The 21832-nt window shown below is 40.2% G+C and overlaps 1 protein-coding gene across 3 annotated transcripts; it reads right to left on the bottom strand.

Annotated features, from left to right (window-relative positions):
- Window positions 1-1045: 1045 nt before the first annotated feature.
- On the bottom strand, window positions 1046-20158 carry ap3s1 (adaptor related protein complex 3 subunit sigma 1). Of its 3 annotated transcripts, none has more exons than XM_031570082.2 (7): window positions 19920-20157; window positions 15143-15234; window positions 14308-14419; window positions 13535-13606; window positions 13092-13199; window positions 6511-6552; window positions 1527-1684 (listed from the first exon to the last, which is right to left on the bottom strand). In XM_031570082.2, the coding sequence occupies exons 1-6, from the start codon at window positions 19986-19988 to the stop codon at window positions 6517-6519; spliced, it is 489 nt and encodes a 162-aa protein (XP_031425942.1). In that variant the 5' UTR covers window positions 19989-20157; the 3' UTR covers window positions 1527-1684; window positions 6511-6516. The 3 variants fall into 3 exon arrangements, with proteins under 3 accessions (XP_012691388.1, XP_031425942.1, XP_031425943.1); XM_031570083.2 differs by having other exon boundaries at window positions 1598-2701; XM_012835934.3 differs by lacking the exon at window positions 6511-6552 and having other exon boundaries at window positions 1046-1684; window positions 19920-20158.
- Window positions 20159-21832: the final 1674 nt, after the last annotated feature.

The raw sequence follows: 21832 nt of genomic DNA, 5'->3' as shown, positions 1-21832 counted from the left end.
TGCGTGGTACAATAACAGTTAACCATCATGTAAATTATTTTTCAAAGAGGATGGGTAGCTAAAAGTAGTTAGTCGCTATCTTTAGGCTTACCCGAGTCTAACGCCTCAGACAAAACAGCTACCTGATGTCTTGAATGCATGTTTTCAGTAAATCATCGGTGTTATTTGATCCCCTCTACTCTAAGACTCTAGAAATGAGTCCATTCAAAACCTTTGGTAGGTCACAGTCGATGTGCTCAGGTAATGCACATGTCTTCAGCCCAAAATACAGTATATGTGTTCCTCACTGAAAGCATTCCGGCAGTAAGCTGGCAAGGAGTCAGTCAGACACCCTGTGGTGTTAATGCCCAGATCTTAATGTATTAAAAGTAACAGTAGATTATGGGTGACTGGTAAGAATAGCCTACCACTGCCAGAAGTATTAATGTGACCTTGATAGAGGGAGATTATCGATATGCCATTGCCTCTGGTCTACTGTTGTTTGGCCTAGGCCCAATTGTAAACCATTTGCTTCAATCCAATTGGTCCAAAATCAAGCCTGAGCTTAAGACAATATGTCTTATTTCTACAGCAAATTAGGCTTTTTTTTTATCACTCCCGTATCTTCAGACTAGAAAGCCACACACAGATAGCTGTTCCCCCTGGCTCTGTCAAACTTACCATTAGCATATAGCATTTTCTTCTGATCAGTGCATGGGTGAACTATGCATATACACACAACTTTGGCATCATTGACCAAAACCAGAAATATTTCGGATCTTTAGGCCTACCAAGTTTGACCATAACTGATATCCTTTTTAGTAACTCGTTTAGGTAAATGTACAGCAGAATTAATGAGACTTTGTTTATATTTGTATGATCAGATTTATCTATGTTGGTATTTAAATAGTTGTTGGTGATCATTTGTGCATATCAAAAGTATGGAAAGTTTGGTATACCTCTCCACCACACTATTTGAAATAATGTTACCTGTTACCTTTCACTTGTTTATAGCTTTCTGGAACTTGAGTGCAGAGTCCTAAATTAACCAAACTTCAAGTCATACAATGATTAAATATTTTATTGTGTTACAGAAAGAGGAAAAAACATCATAAGCCCCTTACATTCACATATTAAAAACAAAGTCCACTTGTAGTTTTATATGAAAAGATAATTTAAAATACTTCAGTACTACAGTAACTACAACTGAAGCAAATAGCATAATCTGATATATACAGTATTTATGTATGTTTGAGTCATTTGTTGTACAAAGAAATAAAACAATATGATTAGTCTTCAAATACTGTAGCAGCCAATACTTAAGGGCAAAGGCATATTTATAAAGGAACACTGAAGGTCATGTTTTGAAGGAGGCAAACTGAGAAATGCAACGACAGATGAAAAAAAAAAAAGAATTTAAACCAGAAGGTAACATTCAAAATATACACGAAAGACCAACACACTTACTCAGTACCTTCATTGTCTTTGATGTCATTTGATATTTGCTTCATTTTGGTAAACACACCATAATAAACATCCTTTGGAGCGCATGTATGCCACCGAGTCTCAGATTTCGCTATTTGAAAGAGGGCATATTTGGCACTTTAATGCTTATGTCTCCAATGTTGATGTTCTTGGGCATTTCAGGAAGATTCATATTCTTCACTGCCGATACAGCGCGAGCTGGGGCCCCAGCGATACCCGCCTACACACACACACACACACACACACACACACACACACACACACACACACAAAGTTAAAGTCAGTTAGTAGTGCCAATGAGCCACCCACACACACACACAGTGCACATACTCATACACGCAGGCATACAAACTCAGCACAGCACATTGTACAGATACGGTCAACCACCACACAGAATGCAAAAGCACCAACTCTTGACAGACGTGCACAAGTCTGCATAGGCGTTCCCAAAAGGCCCAAACTGTATGCACATGCACTGCTGGTTCAGACAGAAGAGAACACAACCTGCACCCCTTCTGACCAGCTCTGGGGGAGAGACGCACAGCTTCAGAGGGCCTGTATGGACACGCAAAGAGCAGAAGAGAAATCAAGAATCATCGCAAAGCTAGAGAGGAGAGCAGCATCGCATGGACCACTCTGGGGTGGAGAAGAAGAGCCAGAGGAGAGAATGAAACAGAGCGATGGGTAAAAGATGAGACATGAAAAGATGAGTGGACTAATCTGATAGATAGGAGGCCTTTTATTCAACAGATGGTTTTGGTTTATTATTATTAGAAGTATTATTATTTCATATTTGATTTATTAATGATGAAAAGGTCAAGAAAATGTGATACCTCAACATGTTGTCTTGCTCTGCTATATTATACTCAATTAACAAATTGCAACAATTACAAACTCTTGCAAGTACATTTAAATAACTTAAACAACACTATGAATAACAATAGTGTAGTTGTAGATGAGTAGAGGTTGCTGTATAGTCAATTCAGTTGAGTTTAGTAAAGAGTTTAGTTTATGTATATGTGAGCATGACTGTTCAAAGGTTACTGTGATGACTGATGGCCACACATACGATACTGACAGTCCAGAGGCTCTTTAAGCATCAGGCTGGCCAGCTTTGAACAGGACGCGTGTTGGAATGAATCCCTGGGCTGTGACGGGACAGGATACTGTTGGGGAAAGGTTTGAGAGACGGACCGTGGCTGAAGAACAAGCCATCTTTGAGGTGCAACAACACCATCTGTAGTATTGAAAGAGAAATACAGAGCCTTTGCAACAAATGGCTAACATGGGTAATATCTCATTAGCGTATGAATCACAAGTTAGGTTCTGAATTGTATTCATTTCAATATCACTCTATGAGATAAAAAGGAAATCTATTATAATGGCCAAGGGTACCATTTACTCTGAACAGCGTTCACTGTTCAGTTTCATTCATAGGCCATCCCACAATTGTAGGACGAATGAATTAATACATTCAAAATACTGAGTGTGTACATACAGAATACCACGAGGGAACAGAAAATATGAACATGAAGTATCTACAGTCAAAAGAAAAAGTTTGCAAACGTTTTGGACTGCCTTGCATTTTAGCTTGGCTTAATCCAATAAAATATGATGAGATCTTTAACAGAACAGAACAGAACTTTGACAGAAAAAGGCAATCTGGTTAGACTCACACTTGCTGGTTAAATCTTCAGTCCATGAAGGGAAAGGTATGTTAACCCTTAGATTTAGTACAAGAGACTCTTTGATTAAACTCCATTTCTTGTAGCTGCTGACAGAAGGGCTTTTGGCCAATTCTCATGTGAAGCAACCTCCAGTCACTGATAATACTGGAATGTCTTGTGTGAATGGCTGTTCAGTCTCTTTCACGTATGGAATCCACCACACAAGGTCAGATCAAAAACAATCCATAATCAATAACGAATCGCCAATCTCACTTAATCGTCAATCACAGCAAAATTCCATGTCTTCATTCCCTCATGAAACAGCAGGTCACATGCTAGTTAGCCTAGCTATCCTAGCTATCGGACTTAAGTTTAGGGAGCCATCTAACAGTTGGCAGTTGCTAGGATGTGTTAAAGCAGCAATAAGGAGTTCTGTTCCAAAACTAGCACGCCAACTACCTAAAAGGCATGCAAAAACCTTGCAAACACCACCAACAGCCCAGTTGACACTGATAGAAGCTTGCCAACACACTAACTGGTGTCTTTTGGCAGTATAGCTGGCAATGTCATGCTGTGAAAGCTTTTCTTCCATTTTTGCAAGGTGTTCCAGCCAGAACACAGAACTACATAGTGCATATCCTGGATGGCTAGTGGGAAAGACACAGGTGTGCATCTGTCCTTCACATGACCATATGCTATCAAGATGAATTTGAGGATGGTCCCAATACTAGTTGCCTATAAAACCATACCTCAAAAAGTATCAAATTGTTGCAAAGTGTTACTTTAGTATGAACTAATTAGCTGCTAAATTAAACGTATATACTTGGGGGCACCCTAAGTGTCTCTAACGTTTCCTATTATAATTTTAGAACAACTAGCCATCATTTGATGCAATTGTAACTTTGCCATTTAAACCGTTAAATGTTTCATTAGCTAGCAAGCTAGTTAGCTAGCATTGCAACCAGGCAAAACAGCCTGAAACTGTTTAAATTTCTTAAAATCAGAAAACACTTGGGTTCAAAGTGTTGACAACCACTTGCAGATGATGTGAAATGGCTTCACATAGACATGAAACAGTACTGAGAGAAATAATAGGACACCAGTGGGGCAAAATGTCTGACTTTGTTGTATCAACGACAATAGCTCCCATTCCCACTTGACCCCAGTACGGTTAATTAACATCAATTAAACGGCTTTCAATGTAAGTGGGAATTTGGCCTTTGGGTCATTCCATTTCTCAGTTGGGTTGTGGTTGGGTGGCATGTGGGTATGAAAAAATATTCTGCAAATATTTGGTGTAAATTCTATTCTGTCTGAGCCATTCAGCTGTTGATTCCTCCTGTGGAATTGAGGATTCCCTTGATTGTGCCTCAAACCAGAATGATCTCTCCAGTGTGTCTAAGGCACAGACAGTTAAGTCCAAGGTCTATGGAAGGATGTTGTATAGCTCTACTTGAACAACTATGGCCCACAACTTATAATACTTATAATGGGCTACTTGTGGACATAGGGGATAAAACGTGAATTAAATAAATGTAATTAAATGTGACCAAGAAAGTCATACATACAAGGCATACCAGAACTGTCAATGAATGTTTCAACACCTCGAGTCAACACGAGTCAGAAATACATTTTCGAATTCATCTTTATCTCTATTCCTGGAGTTCGAATGAAAATCTGAATAATAGGCATTGTGACTCTTGAGAAAGGGCCTCTGTGGTTTACATACGTTTTCCATCATGGACTGTGGTTGTTCAACAAAATCAAATAAAGGCATGAAGTAGTCCAACTGATAGTGTGTTCTTAGGGGAGGTATAAACACCAAAGTGCATGTTCTGTATAAGCAGTAGTCACATTGCAAAGACTGCCCTAGTTCAGTTGGACAGGGACCATCAGTAGGCTTGTAGTTATGCTACAACACCCTTTCTCTCACACAACATCCGAATCATGAAAACAATCTAGTCCACTAAAAACTATTCAGTCTAAAAATAAAAAATAGCCTTGTATTTAGGTTTTGCATGATTTCACCATGCACCCTTCGTTCCTTTAAATGGATTCTCTCAAACCAGCAAATAGCAAGCATTAGCAAGCAATCATCAAGTAGACACACAGAGTCGTTTTACTGAAACTACCTCAAACTCTTTGAACAGACTTTGGTAAGGTGCATGCTGCTGTCAACTTTATCAAGCAAAGCAGACACGTGTGACTGAAAGGAGACCAAACCACTGATTACTTTAGGAGGCAGGGGGTCACGTGACCTATTGATCACTCAAAATAAAACCACTACCCATCTCTGCCTGTTGGCACTGGAGATGATTTACACAAGACTTCACTTTTTTGTTGAATCCAAAGCTGAAGTGGACCAAAACTGTATCTGTACAATGTGTCTCTACTGGTAAAAATGACAGAAATGTTTAAAAGAAAAACACCGAACAGAGATATCGGTATAGCTCATTTAGGGAGGGACCTAAACACAAACAGGAACATAAAGACAGACTATGATAACTGATATTCCTGACATACAACACACTTACACTACTTACAAACACACTACACACAACACAGGGGCTACCAAGAGCTAACAATGGATTAAACATGTTGGCAAATAAATGATTCTGTCTTTCCTTATTCACAAAATACCTCAGCATCTCAGCTGATATATATATATATATATCCATCAATAAAATAAATAAAGTTAAACTGCACCAAATTAGCTGATTTGTCACAGCTAAGATAGCCCTAGACATAATCTTTAGTCTGATTTCTACTTTCTTGGATCACAAGCCAGAGAAAGCGTGTGCCGTTCTTTAATAAACAAAATTACAAGAGTTTTAAACAAGTTTTACCTAATGTATCAGTCAGAAGTGGATCAGCTCAAATACTAGAGCTAGTTCCTTAGTACTTAGTGCATATATTAGTACACAGCAAGGTGTGTCCTCGCACAGTTTTGAGTTTATATGCTCACAATTGACAATATGACAATTTGAGTCTATATGGGTCACCTGTCCATATTTAGCCTTCTGATCACCATATCTCAGACCATGAAATCCATTTCAGAGTGATACTGGATCTGGGCATCCATGATAAAAAACACAATTCTTTAAAAGGTCAATGTATCCATCAAAACACAATCATAACCAGTACTGGTATCCTTGTAGATGCTGGTGAACACTCCAAATGCAGTGTATTTGATCCAAACCGTCTAAGGGCAATGCCCAAGGGCAAACTGGCAGCTCAGTTCAGACCATACTAAAATGGAGCCCACAGTCTGATTAGAAATATTATTAGAGCTCATAGTAGCCCATCACAAATATTTATTTGGTTGCTATTAGACATGATGTGATGTGGGTAAAACTACTGGTTGGGTGGGAAGCAGTACCTGTGTCTACCTGTCTTGCCTGGGAGACTGAAAGATAAAGGTCTGAAAGAGAGAACGGAAAGAACTCGAGCAGGTTAGGAAAAGAATGAGGAATGTTAGATTAGATTAAGAGAGGCACAAAAAGTAGCAGAGTCATCAGAGTAACAGTGAAGGTGAGCACCATATACCACACACAGAAGGGCACTGAGTGGAAGTTCTACTTTGGATGACAGATTGTGTTATTGGGTTCATTATGGTCATGTGATTTCTTTTCTAAACAAACATGTATTACGTCTCTAGCACTCTTCTTGTGGCTGGTATAAGGTGATTCAGAGAGTAGGAGGGTCAGAGAGTGAAAGATTTCAATCAGGGTGAAGGTTGTATTTCGCACAGTTCAATAGATCAATCTGAGTCCTTAAACATCACAGGGTCATTTTAAAAGTTGTGTCCCTGCTTGACTTGGACAAAAACCTGCAGCCACACAAAAGAATGAGCAATTTCAGTTTAGAGGGAAGATCTGGGGTGATCTGACGCACAGCAGTCTACAGAACACTACAGAGGGGAGAACACCTGGGGCCTAATAATGCAGGGGCAGATATCATCCAACCCAGAGGGATTTAGGCCTAAAGCAGTATTCTTGGATTTTTAAAGCTATTCTATTAATTAATACTAAATTCTATTAAAAACTGCTACAACAGGCAATAATTCAGAGGCATATCTGTGTACTTAGAACAGACGTGAAGACATGCTGATGGAAAACAAAAGTAATAACACGACTAGAGTAGGCGAGAGTAAAGCATGTGGAAGAACTTACAATGCAAGACTATTTCAACCCTGCATCAAAATGACAAATCATTTCCCAAGAAATGAAGCTAGTGTCTTATTAAAGCTGTCCATGTGAAATTTCATTGGATTTCAATTCCAAGTTGGGAAAAAGCTAATTAAAAGTACATTTGGTTGGCTCTAAGGCTTTTATCAGTGTGCAGTTGATATGGGATAACCATAGTACAACCAGTTCTTCCCTCTAAAAGAGTCCTGTCATTTAGAACATCTAAAAGCACTCTTCTGATGAATACATGCAGGTACAGAAAGTACGATGGGTTTCTCGATTCTGTTTTTAAATTCATCAGTATATCTTCCGGGTTATCTTCCAGAGTGAGAATCTTTCGGTTATTTTATCAGACAGTGAAATGCACCTAAATCAATGTGCCTGTGTAGACTTCAAATACTGTGGTTTTCTGAAGATGATTAACTGTGGATTAATGTTACCTTAATCACATAAATGTAATATCTGTTCCAGGTAACCTCCCATCTTTTGTCTTTCGGAAAGTTAGAGAACATCTAGGACAAGGCCTCTCTGAGACATACCAAAAGGCCAGAATTGAGGTAGGTGTATCCATGGTACGATGATGTCAATTTAAGACTGACCGGATCTCCTGGTTTAGGTAAAAGACTCCAACACAGATGATAAGGTCACATTCGGACTACAGTGAGCCCAACTGCAAAATCCTTAAGTTGTGTTACAGAGTGCCTGTTGGGTTGTCATTTGTGTGAAGAAGGCCTTTCACACTTACTAATATGACTATAAACGTCATACTTTATGGCAACTGAAAACAAGTAGACCAACGCCATGTAAACAAATATCAAAATGAAACACTAGAGAGGCTCGATACATTTAGTTTCATCCTAAGACACAAAATAGACACTGGTCAATAGCCTTGATCTCAGCACACTTCTGATGTACTTTCAAACTAACCAACCCAACCTACTTTTTTTTCTCTCTCGGTCTCTCTCTGTCTCTCTCTGTCTCTCTCGGTCTCTCTCGGTCTCTCTCGGTCTCTCTCGGTCTCTCTCTCTCTCTGTCTCTCTCTCGGTCTCTCTCTCTCTGTCTCTCTCTCTCTGTCTCTCTCTCTGTGTCTCTCTCTCTGTGTCTCTCTCTCTGTGTCTCTCTCTCTCTGTGTCTCTCTCTCTCTCTGTCTCTCTCTCTCTCTCTGTCTCTCTCTCTCTCTCTCTGTCTCTCTCTCTCTCTCTCTGTCTCTCTCTCTCTCTCTCTGTCTCTCTCTCTCTCTCTCTCTGTGTCTCTCTCTGTGTCTCTCTCTGTCTCTCTCTCTGTCTCTCTCTCTCTCTCTCTCTCGGCACCGCCATCCTTTAGAATACTAGACACCTGACCTGTACTGCTCTAGATGAAAGTATTAGGTTAAGTGCTGAATTAATACCCGTTAACTGAAAAGGCAATGGGGAAGCAAGAGATGGAATTGGGTCAAAAGTATTTCACTTTGACAGCAGAGTGGAAAGTGATTATTTGAAATGTTCTCGTGTTGTCTGAAATCCCTCCCTGGAATGTAATAACTGAGAGTGATAGGACACCATGGGAAGGAAGGAAGGCAGATGGAGAAGACTGAAGGAAAATGGAAATGCTCTGCCCCCCAAAATGACAAGGTGTGGGTATGGACAAGGGAGAGTACATGGACTTGATCAAAATACAGGATGTTTCGGTTGTCCCCAGATCAGACACACACACCATCTCCCCTCCTCCTAGCTTCTCTAAGGTCCTATAGGTCTGATCAGCACACAGTCACGTCTGACTTCAATTAACAGCAATAGCTGAGGCAGACCACCCGGGGGCCTTTTCACCAAACGCTTAATGTGATGACAATGGCTATGGGCTCTGGGGTGTGGGGAACATAAACAGCATTCCATTCTCCTGCCTCGTCATCAATACACAAACAAACCAAAGATTTAATCAAATGAACCAAATGTATTACCATTTGAGGTTATTCAATTAAAAAAAAACATGAACAAAACTTAAATGACAGGGAGAGGGTCAAAGTAACAATAAGCCGACCAACAGAAAGACAAACTTTGAGTGGAAACACAAGTCCTCCATCTCTGTAGCTCCGACGGTGAACACTGACTGAGCATCCCTACCACCAGACACATCAAACAACCCAAACGACAGTGGTACGGGGGTAGAGAAGTCGTTTAGTAATCAGAAGGTTGCTAGTTCGATTCCCTGTCGAAGTGTCCTTGAGCAAGACACTGAACCCCTAATTGCTCCTGATGTGCAGTGTGCCATCAGTGTAAATGTAAAATGTGTATACATCCTTGTAAGTCGCTTTGGATAAAAGCGTTTGCTAAATGACTAAATGTAATGTAAATGTACAACCCCCACACTTGCTCTTCAATTCATCAACATGCATCAACATACCTCAATACAATGGAAAGTTGTGCATGGCAGGAAATATTGGTTGTTATGTGTATCTGCCATGCAAAAAAATGAATCTACTTCATTCTTAGATTCTGAGATCTGCTTGCAGCCATAGCAGTCACAGCCTCAATCACATGATTCTGAATTGTCTTAGACACAAACTTCTCTGAGACCCAAAAGAGGCATTCCTGGGGACCCACTTACAAAAATACATCATGAATTGCCATAACATCTACATCTAGAAGTTATCTACTGATAACTCACTTGTCACCACCAGTCTTGAGGGGTGTCCATTTTTTCTTAACCGTCATACCTTCCTGACATTTCACCGGGGTATACGGTATATGACGGTATTTATGTAAGAAAAATAAAAATGTTGCTGGTGATAGTCATTGTAGTACATAGCCTATGGCATTGTCTAGCATCCAATGCTGCGTGTCTTATATGCCAGTAGACACATCTTGCTGGGTTTGAACTGAATCATGCAGAAATAGGTTCCATAGATTCAGCAGACCTTGCTGGGGGATCCAATGACACTGCCGCAGCAGGTACCAACACATCAGCTGGGCTGAGCAGAGATGATGTGCAGGTGGCGGTGGCAGATTGGCAGTTGAATAAAATCATGTGGCTAATAAACTGCTTTTGTAGCTAGAAGTCATCTCAAGATAAAGCAATATTTTTATGATTCCATATCTAGTCATATTTACCCAAATTTCCCAACTATTAACCACGGTTTATATATTGATTTTGTAATTTTTAATTTTTTTATCTGCAGTTAATACTCTCATATATTGGATATAACGTATATATGCATTTTTTTCACCTGGAAAAAAAAGACCAGTAACTCTGCCAGGTAAAGAGTGATTGGCTCTCTCTCTCTCTCTCCACCTCTTTCACATACGAATCCCATTAATGTATCAGGTAAAAACAACATGGGATAGATAACAAATTTCCATCTTGCATAACTATGATGTAAGGGTGTCGTGTATTCTCACCGACTGTAGCCTATTTAACGGATTCTACAGAGTGCGAACTTCCGCGAGAGGTGAGTAACATGCAAGGTCTATCCTAACTATCTCTAGCTTAGGGAGCCATCTTAACAGTATGTAGTTGTTAGCGTGTGTAATATGAACGTATTTTAATATAAAGTGAAAATGAACTTGTGTTAATATGAAGCTGCGGAGGCACCAAGATGGCAGCTGCTAGCGTGTGTTAATATGAACTCATGTTAATTCAATTCAATTCAATTCAATAGTATCTATAAAGTGCCAAAACAAATGTAATTGTTTCACGGTGCTTTCCAGAGCCCCAGGCATGAACACCCTTAGAGCAAGCTTAATGGTGACAGCAACAAGGAAAAACTCCCTGTCAATCAGGAAGAAACCTTCGAAGCAAGGCTCATCTGCTTGAAGCCGGCCGGGTATATATAGAAAAGAGGGGGGGGGCTTGTGGCAGAAAGGGAAGGAAGGAGAAGGGGAGGGGAAACAGTCAGATGAAATCATACACGTATCAGGATGAGCATGCTAGCATACATGTGGTCAAAGTACACAGCATACATGTGGTAAATGTACACAATACATACAAACATAACATGATATATACATGATACATACAACATTGATAGAGGATAAGGTGGGGAGAGAGCATTCAAGTATTGTAAAACAGCTTAGTGGGTACACAGTGTGCTTGTAGGGTTGTAATGAAATATGAACTCATGTTAGTATAAAGTTGCACAGGCCTAATCCTATTCCAATTTTATAAGTAACATTGAGGAGACTGTAACTTCATCTAGATAACTAGCTCTCATTTGGAACTCTGCCATTTAAAAATGTTACATACAAGTTTCCTTAGCTAGCTAGCTAGTTCACTAGCATAGCAACTAGACAACCATAGCAACCAGGAATCACCCTTTGCTAGTTTAATTTCTCAAAATCAGCTCATCAATAAAAGGTTGTCTTGGGCTTATAGGGATCCCAATCACTTGTGGATGATGTTAAATGACTTCACATAGACATTAAACAATCCTGAGAGAAATAATTCAGTGGTTGTGATTCCCACTGCACGCATGTCAGAAGATTACCGTTTAAAGTACGAGGTAGTGTCGCCAGGGGATCGATTAATGATTCGACTAAAACATTTAGGGTCCATTCCCTCAGATATAACACAAAATAAACGCTCAATGAATGTGTTTTTTACTGTGAGTAGTAATAAGGTATTTCTGTGTGTGTGCGTGCGGGGAGGGGGTGTAGTATTCTTTCTTGAAATGCCCATTCTTACTTCATACGACTTTGAAATGGCTAGTAGCGCTCACACCACACCTACATGACATGTAGTTTTACCTGACACCATGAGCAATACACGGGTGCGGTCAATACACAGGTTCGTTTTATAAAATTTCATACAATATTGTGATGCGGTTTATATATGGTGGGGTTAACAGTCTGGAAAAACAGGCTAATTGATTTGCTTGGAGACCTATAGAGCCGAAATGACCTAATTTAAGCAAAACTGCATTAGCCATCTTACACTGTCAGAGTCCCAGTTAGCCATTCGTGGCTCTGGTTCAGAGTGAAGTCAGGTGTTGGTCAAACGCTACCCTCATGTTTAAACTATGCTTAAAGTGAACTTTTTCCTCGCAGCTCAGAGAACGTGAGGCTGCAAGGATCCTGTTGACCACATTAATGTTTGCTGAGAGCAAAGACATTGTCCAGATCTCACGTTTATCGTTGTAGTCGAGATCTGACGTTTATCGTTGTAGTCGAGATCTGACGTTTATCGTTGTAGTCGAGATCTGACGTTTATCGTTGTAGTCGAGATCTGACGTTTATCGTTGTAGTCGAGATCTGACGTTTATCGTTGTAGTCGAGATCTGACGTTTATCGTTGTAGTCGAGATCTGACGTTTATCGTTGTAGTCGCTCTCGCGTGGTTTGCCGCTTCAAAACCTGGGACAAAAGGTCAGCTGACCATAAACAAAAATGTGGCCTGTGGGGGCCACTGTTTGTACAGCTTACTTTGTCATTTTGTCTATGCAATACGCAGCAACACCAACACGTAATCAATTGGTAAATATGACACACAAGCAGTTTGAATCCATGAGTATCACTTTTCACCTTTGTGATTTGTATTAAGTATTGCTTCATCTGCTTAAAGGAATGAGGCTCCCCTGGTACAAGCATAGATTTTGAAAAGGTCATGTTGAGGAAGAGGAGCGTGCAACAGTGCGGAAACAACTGCTAGCAGACACCTCAAGCAAAGCACTACCACACACACATGATAGAAACAAGCAGAGGAGAGGAGAGAGAGGGAGAGGAACACAGACAGCCTTGCAACATTCCCAAGGTCAACAACAACATCCGTAGGAAAAAAAGAACAGTGAAGGAAACTGCGGTTACCTCTGACTTTTCCATCTTGTTCTGAGAATCCACCTGTGTGATGATCTCGTTCATGTTGGTCTCCAGCACCATGCCTCCCATCACCATCTCCCCCAGAATGTTGTGGACCTGTTGACCAAGACCTTAACAAGAGTCTACTCATGACACCAAAGTGAACTGTTTCCCTAGTAACGACCATGTGGAAATATACTGCACTAAGTGTATGTCACAGATAAGAACAGAGAGAAGGAGTATGTTGAGGTCAATCTCAACCTGACGGCAGCTACACACCAAATTCTAGCTTGCAGCATCCTTTTTCAAAGACTTTCTAAGCAGTAAATTGCCTTTACTTTACTTACTGGTTGGGTAACCCTACCCTTTTCCGTCAGTCCACATACTATATGAATGCATCAGAATATATATGTGTATATGCAGGGACTGCGCCTGATTTCTGTACACCTTACCTTATCAACGTGGAAAATCAAGTCAAGCTCACAGACATTCTCAAAACATTTGTCTAGGGTTTCCACGAAAACCTGTGGAGGAGAGATGCTGATGAGATTACAGGGGACCTGCTGCTTCGACCAATCACACAAGGACAGAGGGGTTTGGTAACAAAACACACACTGGGTACATAATCAAAGGATGTGTCAAACAGATGACATCTGCATCGATTGATGTAGAATTTAAAACGAGTAGGAAAATAAAAACTTACAAATGACAATCAAAGCCAAATTCACAACTTTTTGTGTCATAATTGAGGATGCACCTTTTAACAACAATGACCTGGGTCAGAACTTATTTGATGTAATGGTTGTGTTTAATCCATTAAAACCAAATCAGTCTATGCTGGTTATACCCAGGTTGTGGCAATTCAGATTGGACCTGGGATAACATACATTACACTTCTGCATTTTATTTTTTGTATCTTTCATAACATGGACCCACGGTTTTGTGAATGCATTCTTTTTCAATGTTACAATGGAGCTGATCTTCGCGTATTCAAGCCTATAGCTCAAAAATCAGAATCTACATGTCTTAGATATCTTTTCCCACTGTGACTCATAAGTGCTGTATGAAGACGCTCACACAGCTTTAAAACAATGCTTCATTTTGTATGATTAGCTTTTACAGTGCTTCTTCCAAGTAAACAACTCAACAATGCTTCATTTTGTATGATAAGCTTTTACGATGCTTCTTCCAAGTAAACAACTCAACAGAACACCCTTCCACTTACCTGTATTAAATCTAGTATCCCCAGTTCACTTTCTGATGAATCCACGCAGAAGACGAAGTACAGTGTGGCATAGTGCCTATAGATGAGCTTGTTGTCAGAGCCCCCTATTAAGCTGCCAGACACATAGAGGAAGAGTACTGCTTTAGTGTTGCATATATAGTGTCATCCACTTAGAGATGTAAGATGCAATTTGATTCATTTAATAATATACAAGGGTGCCATTTCAATTATTCAATGAAAAAAGGGCAGATTGTAGCTGATTGGATAATGGCAACACCTTGTAGTTGGCTAGACATGGAATACTGGAAAGCATTTGTCTAACTTAATGCTTTAGGGACATTTTGCAGTTACGGAAAATGTATCTTACATGAAAAGAATCTGCCAAATGCTACTAGATTAGCTGATGATAACAGAAATATTCTTTGAATGAAATTAGCAAACTTTAACCAGTATTTGAATTCATAGCAAGTGCTGATCCTAAATGACATTAAGATTCAGATTATTATACTCTATGATGAAGTGACAGTGAGGTCACAGTATGTGCTTCCTGACCCTTCAGATCCTAGTACTACAGCTGCCCTTATAGAGAGGTAGAAAAGATCTGGACCTCTGATCCCAGTACTACAGCTGCCCTTATAGAGAGATAGAAAATATCTGGACCTCTGTCATTCCGCTTGATGTGATTCACTAGGCCTTTACCAGGCTAATTACTGAGTATTTCAAACGCATATCCAACCTACCGCCTGACTGGCCAGACACACACACACACACACACACACACACACACACAAAGGCACAAAAGTATACAAAAGAGGGAACCGTGGTATACACTCACATTCCCCCCTCCAAGAAATTGCAGACATTCTCATCTCGTTTCGATACTAAGTGAAATGTCTCTCGGATGATCTGTTGTTCAGTATCTTCACTCTGAAGAAGGAAATAGAGAAAACAGGACATGAGATTAAAGCTAGATCAACCACAGTTAATGTGCTGCTCAATGTGCAGTCAGGCATCAGCTACTGACCACAGAGTCATTCATAATGACAAGGTTTGATTTATTTGTAAAAGCCTTTTACGCTTCAAGCACAGTGCATATGATATGGTGAGCATGGGGGCAAACTGCACTCTGGGCCATTTTGTGACATTAAAGCTTTTGAAATATTTGTTTAAACAGGATGAAACGTTTTCAGCCAACTGAAACAAAATTTCAGATTCAACCTCTGCAACAAAAAACCTGAACTGTAACAAAAGGATAAAACTGCAACAGGACTTGTTCACTCTTTCCCTCTTCCCATTAACCAACCAACCAACACAGCAGCTATTTGATATAACATAGGCCTCATCACTCAGACACAGAATAGGCTCTGATTGGAGAAATGCACGAGACCAGGTTGTGGTTGAAGTCAGTCAACCGATGACAACATTAACCAGTAGGCATGACAGGCTTGTACAAGACAATGGTGGCAAAACAGGTACACTTGAAGTCAGAAGTTTACACAGGTTGAAATCATTTCAATTCATTTTTTAACCACTCCACAGATTTCACGTTAACAAACTACAGTTTTAGCAAATTGGTTAGGTCATCTACTTTGTTCATGACTCAAGTCATTTTCCCAGCAATTTGAAATTGTTCACTACATCACAATTCCAGTGGGTCAGAAGTTTACACACCAAGTTGACTGTGCCTTTAAACAGCTTGGAAAATTCCAGAAGATGATCTCATGGCTTTAGAAGCTTCTGACAGGCTACCTGAGTTAATTGGAGGTGTACCTGTGGATGTATTTTAAGGCTTACCTTCAAACTCAGTACCTCTTTGCTTGACCCTCATGGGAAAGTTAAAAGAAATCAGCCAAGACATCAGAAAACAAGTCAAGGTGCATCCTTGGGAGTGATTTCGTTTAATGTCCTTTAACACCTTAAGGTACCACATCCATCTCTTCAAGCGATTATACACAAACAGAAACAGCATGGGAGCACACATGGAGTCACATGGCGCGGGAAGGAGATGCCATCTGTCTCCTTGACATGAACATACTTGGTGCAAAAAGTGAAAATTATACCCAGAACCACAGCAAACGACCTTGTGGAGATGCTGGAGGAAACCGGTCCAAAAGTATCTATAGTAATAGTCATAGTAATCATGACTCCATAGTCCATAGTAATCATGTCCTGTATCCATATGACCTGAAAGGGCACTCAGCAAGAGAAAGATACTGGTCCAAAAGCCAGACTCCAGTTTGCAGCGGTAGACGCCGGGGACAAGATCTTACCTTTTGGAGACATGTCCTCTGGTCTGATGACACAATAATCTAACCGTTTGGCCATAATGACATTCACTATGTCTGGAGGAAGAAGGGCAGCTTCATGTTTTTAAGGGTGCATTGCTGCAGGAGGAGTTGGAGCAGTTCACTAAATATATGGCATCACGAGGAAAGAAAATGATGTGGATATGTTGAAGCAATATCTTAAGACATCAGCCAGGAAGTTAAAGCTTGGGCACAAATGGGTCTTCCCAATGGGCGATGACCCCGAGCATACTTCCAAAATTGTGTCAAAATGGCTGAAGGACAACGGAGCCAAGGTATTGGAGTGGCCATCACAAAGCCCTGACCTCAATCCTTCCAAATATGTGTGGGCTGAACTGAAAAGGCTTGTGCAAAGGAGGAGGCCTACAAACCCAACTCAGTTACACCAGTTCTGTCTGGAGGAATGGGCAAAAATTCCAGCACCTTATTGTGAAAAGCTTGCAGAGGGCTACCCGAAATGTTGGACCCAGGTTCAACAATTAAAAGGCAATGCTATCAAATACGAACCACGTATGTAAACTTCTGACCCAATGAGAATGTGATGAAAAAGGTAATAGCTTAAATAAATCATAAATAAATAAATCATTATCTCTAGTGTTATTCTGACATTTCACTTTGAAGCCAACTACCCAATAACCTAACTATGAAAAGAGATCACAACAATAAAGCTCAGTAAATAAACCAAATCAGTATGTATCCCACTCCCACCCCCCAAGTCTATGTTACATTAACACACATTACATTGCTCATTCACATTACACTCCTGTTTTGCATCTTGCACTCTACTTTTCCACTTTACTTTTTTATATTCATTGTTTATATATTTGTATCATATATATTGTGTTTTTTGGTTCTTACGTGTAGTATTTTTCTTATGTGTAGTACTTATTTGTGTTTTTATGTTTTATGTTATGTGTAATACTTATTGTGTTTGTGTGTTTTTATGTTTACTGTATGCACCTTCACACCAGAAAAAATTCCAAGTAGGTGTAAACCTACTTGGCAATAAATCCAATTCTGATTCTGATGTACATTTGCAATCCGATGCTTCGCTGTGTACACTGTTATGCTATGCTACCTATGCCCAGTTACCGCTTCCTGAGTGTCAGTTGGAGGCCAACTCAGGAATATGTAGATTACACACATCAATGTTGGAGAACATCATCTCTCCATTGATCCTTTATAATTACTCCATTATCTTCAAATATTCTGTCTAAAAAACCCACTGGCATCTTTCAATAATTTCCAGGCTTCATCTAACATGTCATGTTCAAGTGAATGGCAAACAGTAGCGCCACAGCTAGCACTGGCATCAAGCTATCCATCACTTTTTCTCTAGAATGTGTCCATGTGTCCCTTCTATGTGTATCAATCTTTCAGGTGTGTGTTAGTTTATTATAAAACTGAAGCACCATATTTCGTTCCCTTTAGGAATTAATGTTCCCCCTTGTCTTTTCGGAGAACCTATAGACGCAAGACATGCAACTGGATGTACAGAAAGCAAAATGGGCCAAAAGTGTTTCTGCTAGCAAAGATTTTAGAGTACTATCCGCCTGAATCCTCCCTGTGACTAGATTGGAATCTCTTGGTCACACATACATTAGCATAATAGGCCTACACATAGTAGGTTGTCTACGGTTCTTTTAATGTTCAGTTTAATTTCCCCGTTTTCTTCTTTTTTTTTTGCTTTGTTTTTTTGCAGTGGTCAAACATCGCAATTAGGCCTTCACCTAATAGCTAGCCTATGTCTAAGACTGAGACTGTGAAGTTATTGCTTTTATAAGCTTTTATCCAAACATACATCACCATTGTGGTTGAATTACGCTAGTCTATTTCTGTAAAAAAGACTTAATAAATTAACGTTGTGAATCCACTTTCAGTCGTCAGAGGTTTCAAAGTTGCAGTTGTAAGAAAATTCTTCTTGAACATTCCCTTTCCTTACGTACAATTGAGCTTCTCACATTGTGAATATACGGAAACCTGTATATATACCTGTACATGTATATATGTATATGGTCTGAATAGTAACCCTTTGCACTTCAGGGACAGTCCATTTCAGTCGGTAATGACAACTTTCATTAGTTTCATCCACAAGCAGTTGGAGTACTCCCCATTGAGGCTGAATACACAGCTACTCTACCCAAGCTCAACCATAATTTCAGAAACAGAATGCCGTCTTTACTGCCGATAATAGGCACGAGTCGATCACAAGGCGAGTCACGCTGGACAGCGAAGCCAGCCATGTTGCATCTCATCGACATACTTGCGTAAATAATGCAAACGCACTCGTGACCTTTTGCTAAAGCCACCTTCTCAGTGACACAATGCTATTACCGTTCTGTAAATACTTAATGACCTTATCCAGGTGCCATAGCCTATTAAATATCTGGTGAGGAAATACGACCTGTTCCACAGCCAGCAGATGAGAAGTTGATAACATTAATCTATGAAGTGGGGCGGGGCCACTGGCGATATATTATTAAAATGATTAGCAATAGCGGTATCTGCTCGAGACGTTTATCATCTGACACTGATTATAACACACTAAGATAGAGGCACAACTTTTAAGCAGCCGCTGAACGGTTTCTGGTGGGGTTTCTAGCAAACGTTTACAACTGATACCGCGTGAGACCTCAGCATCCAGGAAATGCTACGGTTAAAATGTCGATGGAATCAATTAACGTCAGTAGAGTTCACCCATTTTTACAGCCAATGAACTCCAACACTAATTGAGTACATGTGAAACTGCCTTGCTGGTCGCGTGACATCCTTTAAAAGTTATAAAGTCTTATCATAGAACAGTTCCCTGTTTAGTTGTCCCAAGTCGTAGTATAACCTCATCTAGTGCAAGTAAGTTGACGTTAGGGATGCTATGCCCGTGGAAAACGAATCGCTAGCTACCTAGCTCACTCGCTAGTTTCCTAACAAGCAGCATCTGATGCAGTCAAGGACAGTCTCGGGAGTAAAAAAATCGGCTGCCTAAGGCAAGTTATATTGCTGTTATGCAGCACAAATACATAGATGGAAATCTAACTGTACAGAAACTTCTGTAACTTGACGCTCTGCCGAAGTAAATTAATTTCACTATCATTTGAGCTTGACAGTCTATTTAAAGGTCAGATATCTGTAAATGCTAATGTTTATGTAGCTAACTCTGACTTCAATGGCAAGTCTTCTCATTTGCGTTAACGTTAGCTAGCTAGCATACTCGCATAACTAACTTACCAACAAATCACCTCAGCTATCCTAGCTTGCTAACGTTAGCATTAGTTACCCATGGTTACAATTTCGGAAGTCCGTACTCACATAGTGTTCGTAGAATTTCGACAGTCTGGGTTTTCCATGATTGTTGAATATTAATATTGCTTTTATCATTTTCAAAATTATACAGCCTAGTCAACGTAGATACAAAGTACTGTAATTTAGACACCTTTACACCTCCTGATTCCAGTCTACCTGACTGGAAAGCTGTGTCAAATTACCACTCAATTGCATATCAAGGCACACGTCAAGACACTAAAGAGGGGAGATGTCCAGTGACTTCAGAAAAGAGCAGTCAAATGACACGTCTCCAACTACGGATACCGAAACGGATCAAACGACACATTAAGCGCGTGTATTGGACAATGCGTGTGCTGTGACACCACGTTTGATGCGCCTCCTTTCCTAATGTTCTCATGGCTGTAGTAACATTTAACATCTGAAGCTGTTTCACCTCGCCTCGAATATTCTTCCTTAATTGTGGTTTAGCTTTTAACTGACAAAATTACCCCTGCAATCAATTTAAATTCGGAAATGTACCACATGATGAATTTAACCTATAGATGGCAGCATAACATAGCCCTAATTGCTCCATCAAAAAAGGGCCCCGAATGAAGAGCCCCTTTTGTTTTCTGTTGACAGTTTAAATGCCCGATGTAAATACACAGTCCCTGATTTGGTTTAGATAAAGGTTGTTGAGAGTTACACCCATAGACATAACAAAACTAAATGCTAAATAATATTCCCATACACCTACCCAGGCAGCCTTTCTCTCCCTCTCATTTTATAACACATTGCTAATGTCTATATTATTACTGATAAAATGGCCATATTGCCTACTGTTAATTGACTACCTTAAAGTATCTCCTTATCTGTTCCCCAAATTGATGTCTACTAACAAAAATGTTTTCTCTCCCTTATAGTATGATCCAATTGCTGATGGATGTGGAAACAAAAGTCAAGTCAAAGTAGCTTTATTGTCAATTACAGCAGACAGGCACAGAGCCTGGTCGTGGGGGGGGGGGAGTTTTCTGTGGGCTTGTGTAATTTCTTGCCTCGAACCGTGCAAAGAAGCATTGCTCCTCACCACCACTACTCCTCATCTACGCATATGGACAGCCAAACTCTACCCACTCACTCTGTCTTTTTTACTCTCCTAGTCTAGACTATATTCGCTATGGGACGCTGCTGTAGTCTCTCCACCCGATCTACCTGTAGAAACCCTCGGCCCACATGCACCCATCGCCCCCGCACTGCCGTACACTTACTCTACCCCATACCCTATGTTTTTTTGTTCCTACTTTCCTTACCTCCATAAAAGTAACCCCATTTGCACACTGTATACCCACTAAGCTGTTTTTGTATGTATCATGTATATATCATATGATGTTTGTATATATATATTATGTACATCTACCAAATGCATGCTGTGTACAACACTTGTTGTTTCCCTTCCCCTTCTGCCACACAACCCTCCCCCACCCCCCCTTCCTATCTCCTCCCGGCCGACCTCAAGCAGATGGGTCCCCCCTTATGTGCCGTGGTTCTGCTTAAGGTACCTTACTGATTAACAGGGAGTTTTTCATTGCCCCGGTTGCCATTGTGCTTGCTCTAAGGGGGTCCAGGCTCTGGGCTCTGTAAAGCGCTTTGAGACAATGTATTGTTCTGGCGCTATATAAATACAATTGAATTGAATTTGATGCACCTCCTTTCCTAATGTTCTCATGGCTGTAGTAACATTTAACATCTGAAGCTGTTTCACCTCGCCTCGAATATTCTTATAAAGTACTGTAATTTAGACACCTTTACACCTCCTGATTCCACATGACATTTACCACATGATGAATTTAACCTCTAGATGGCAGCATAACATAGCCCTAACTGCTCCATCTAAAAAGGGCCCCTAATGAAGAGCCCCTTTTGTTTTCTGTTGACAGTGTAAATGCCCGATGTAAAGA

This window comes from Clupea harengus, chromosome 7 (assembly GCF_900700415.2).
Source record: "Clupea harengus chromosome 7, Ch_v2.0.2, whole genome shotgun sequence".
Lineage (NCBI taxonomy): Eukaryota > Metazoa > Chordata > Actinopteri > Clupeiformes > Clupeidae > Clupea > Clupea harengus.
This window is presented reverse-complemented; position numbering and strand designations above follow the sequence as displayed.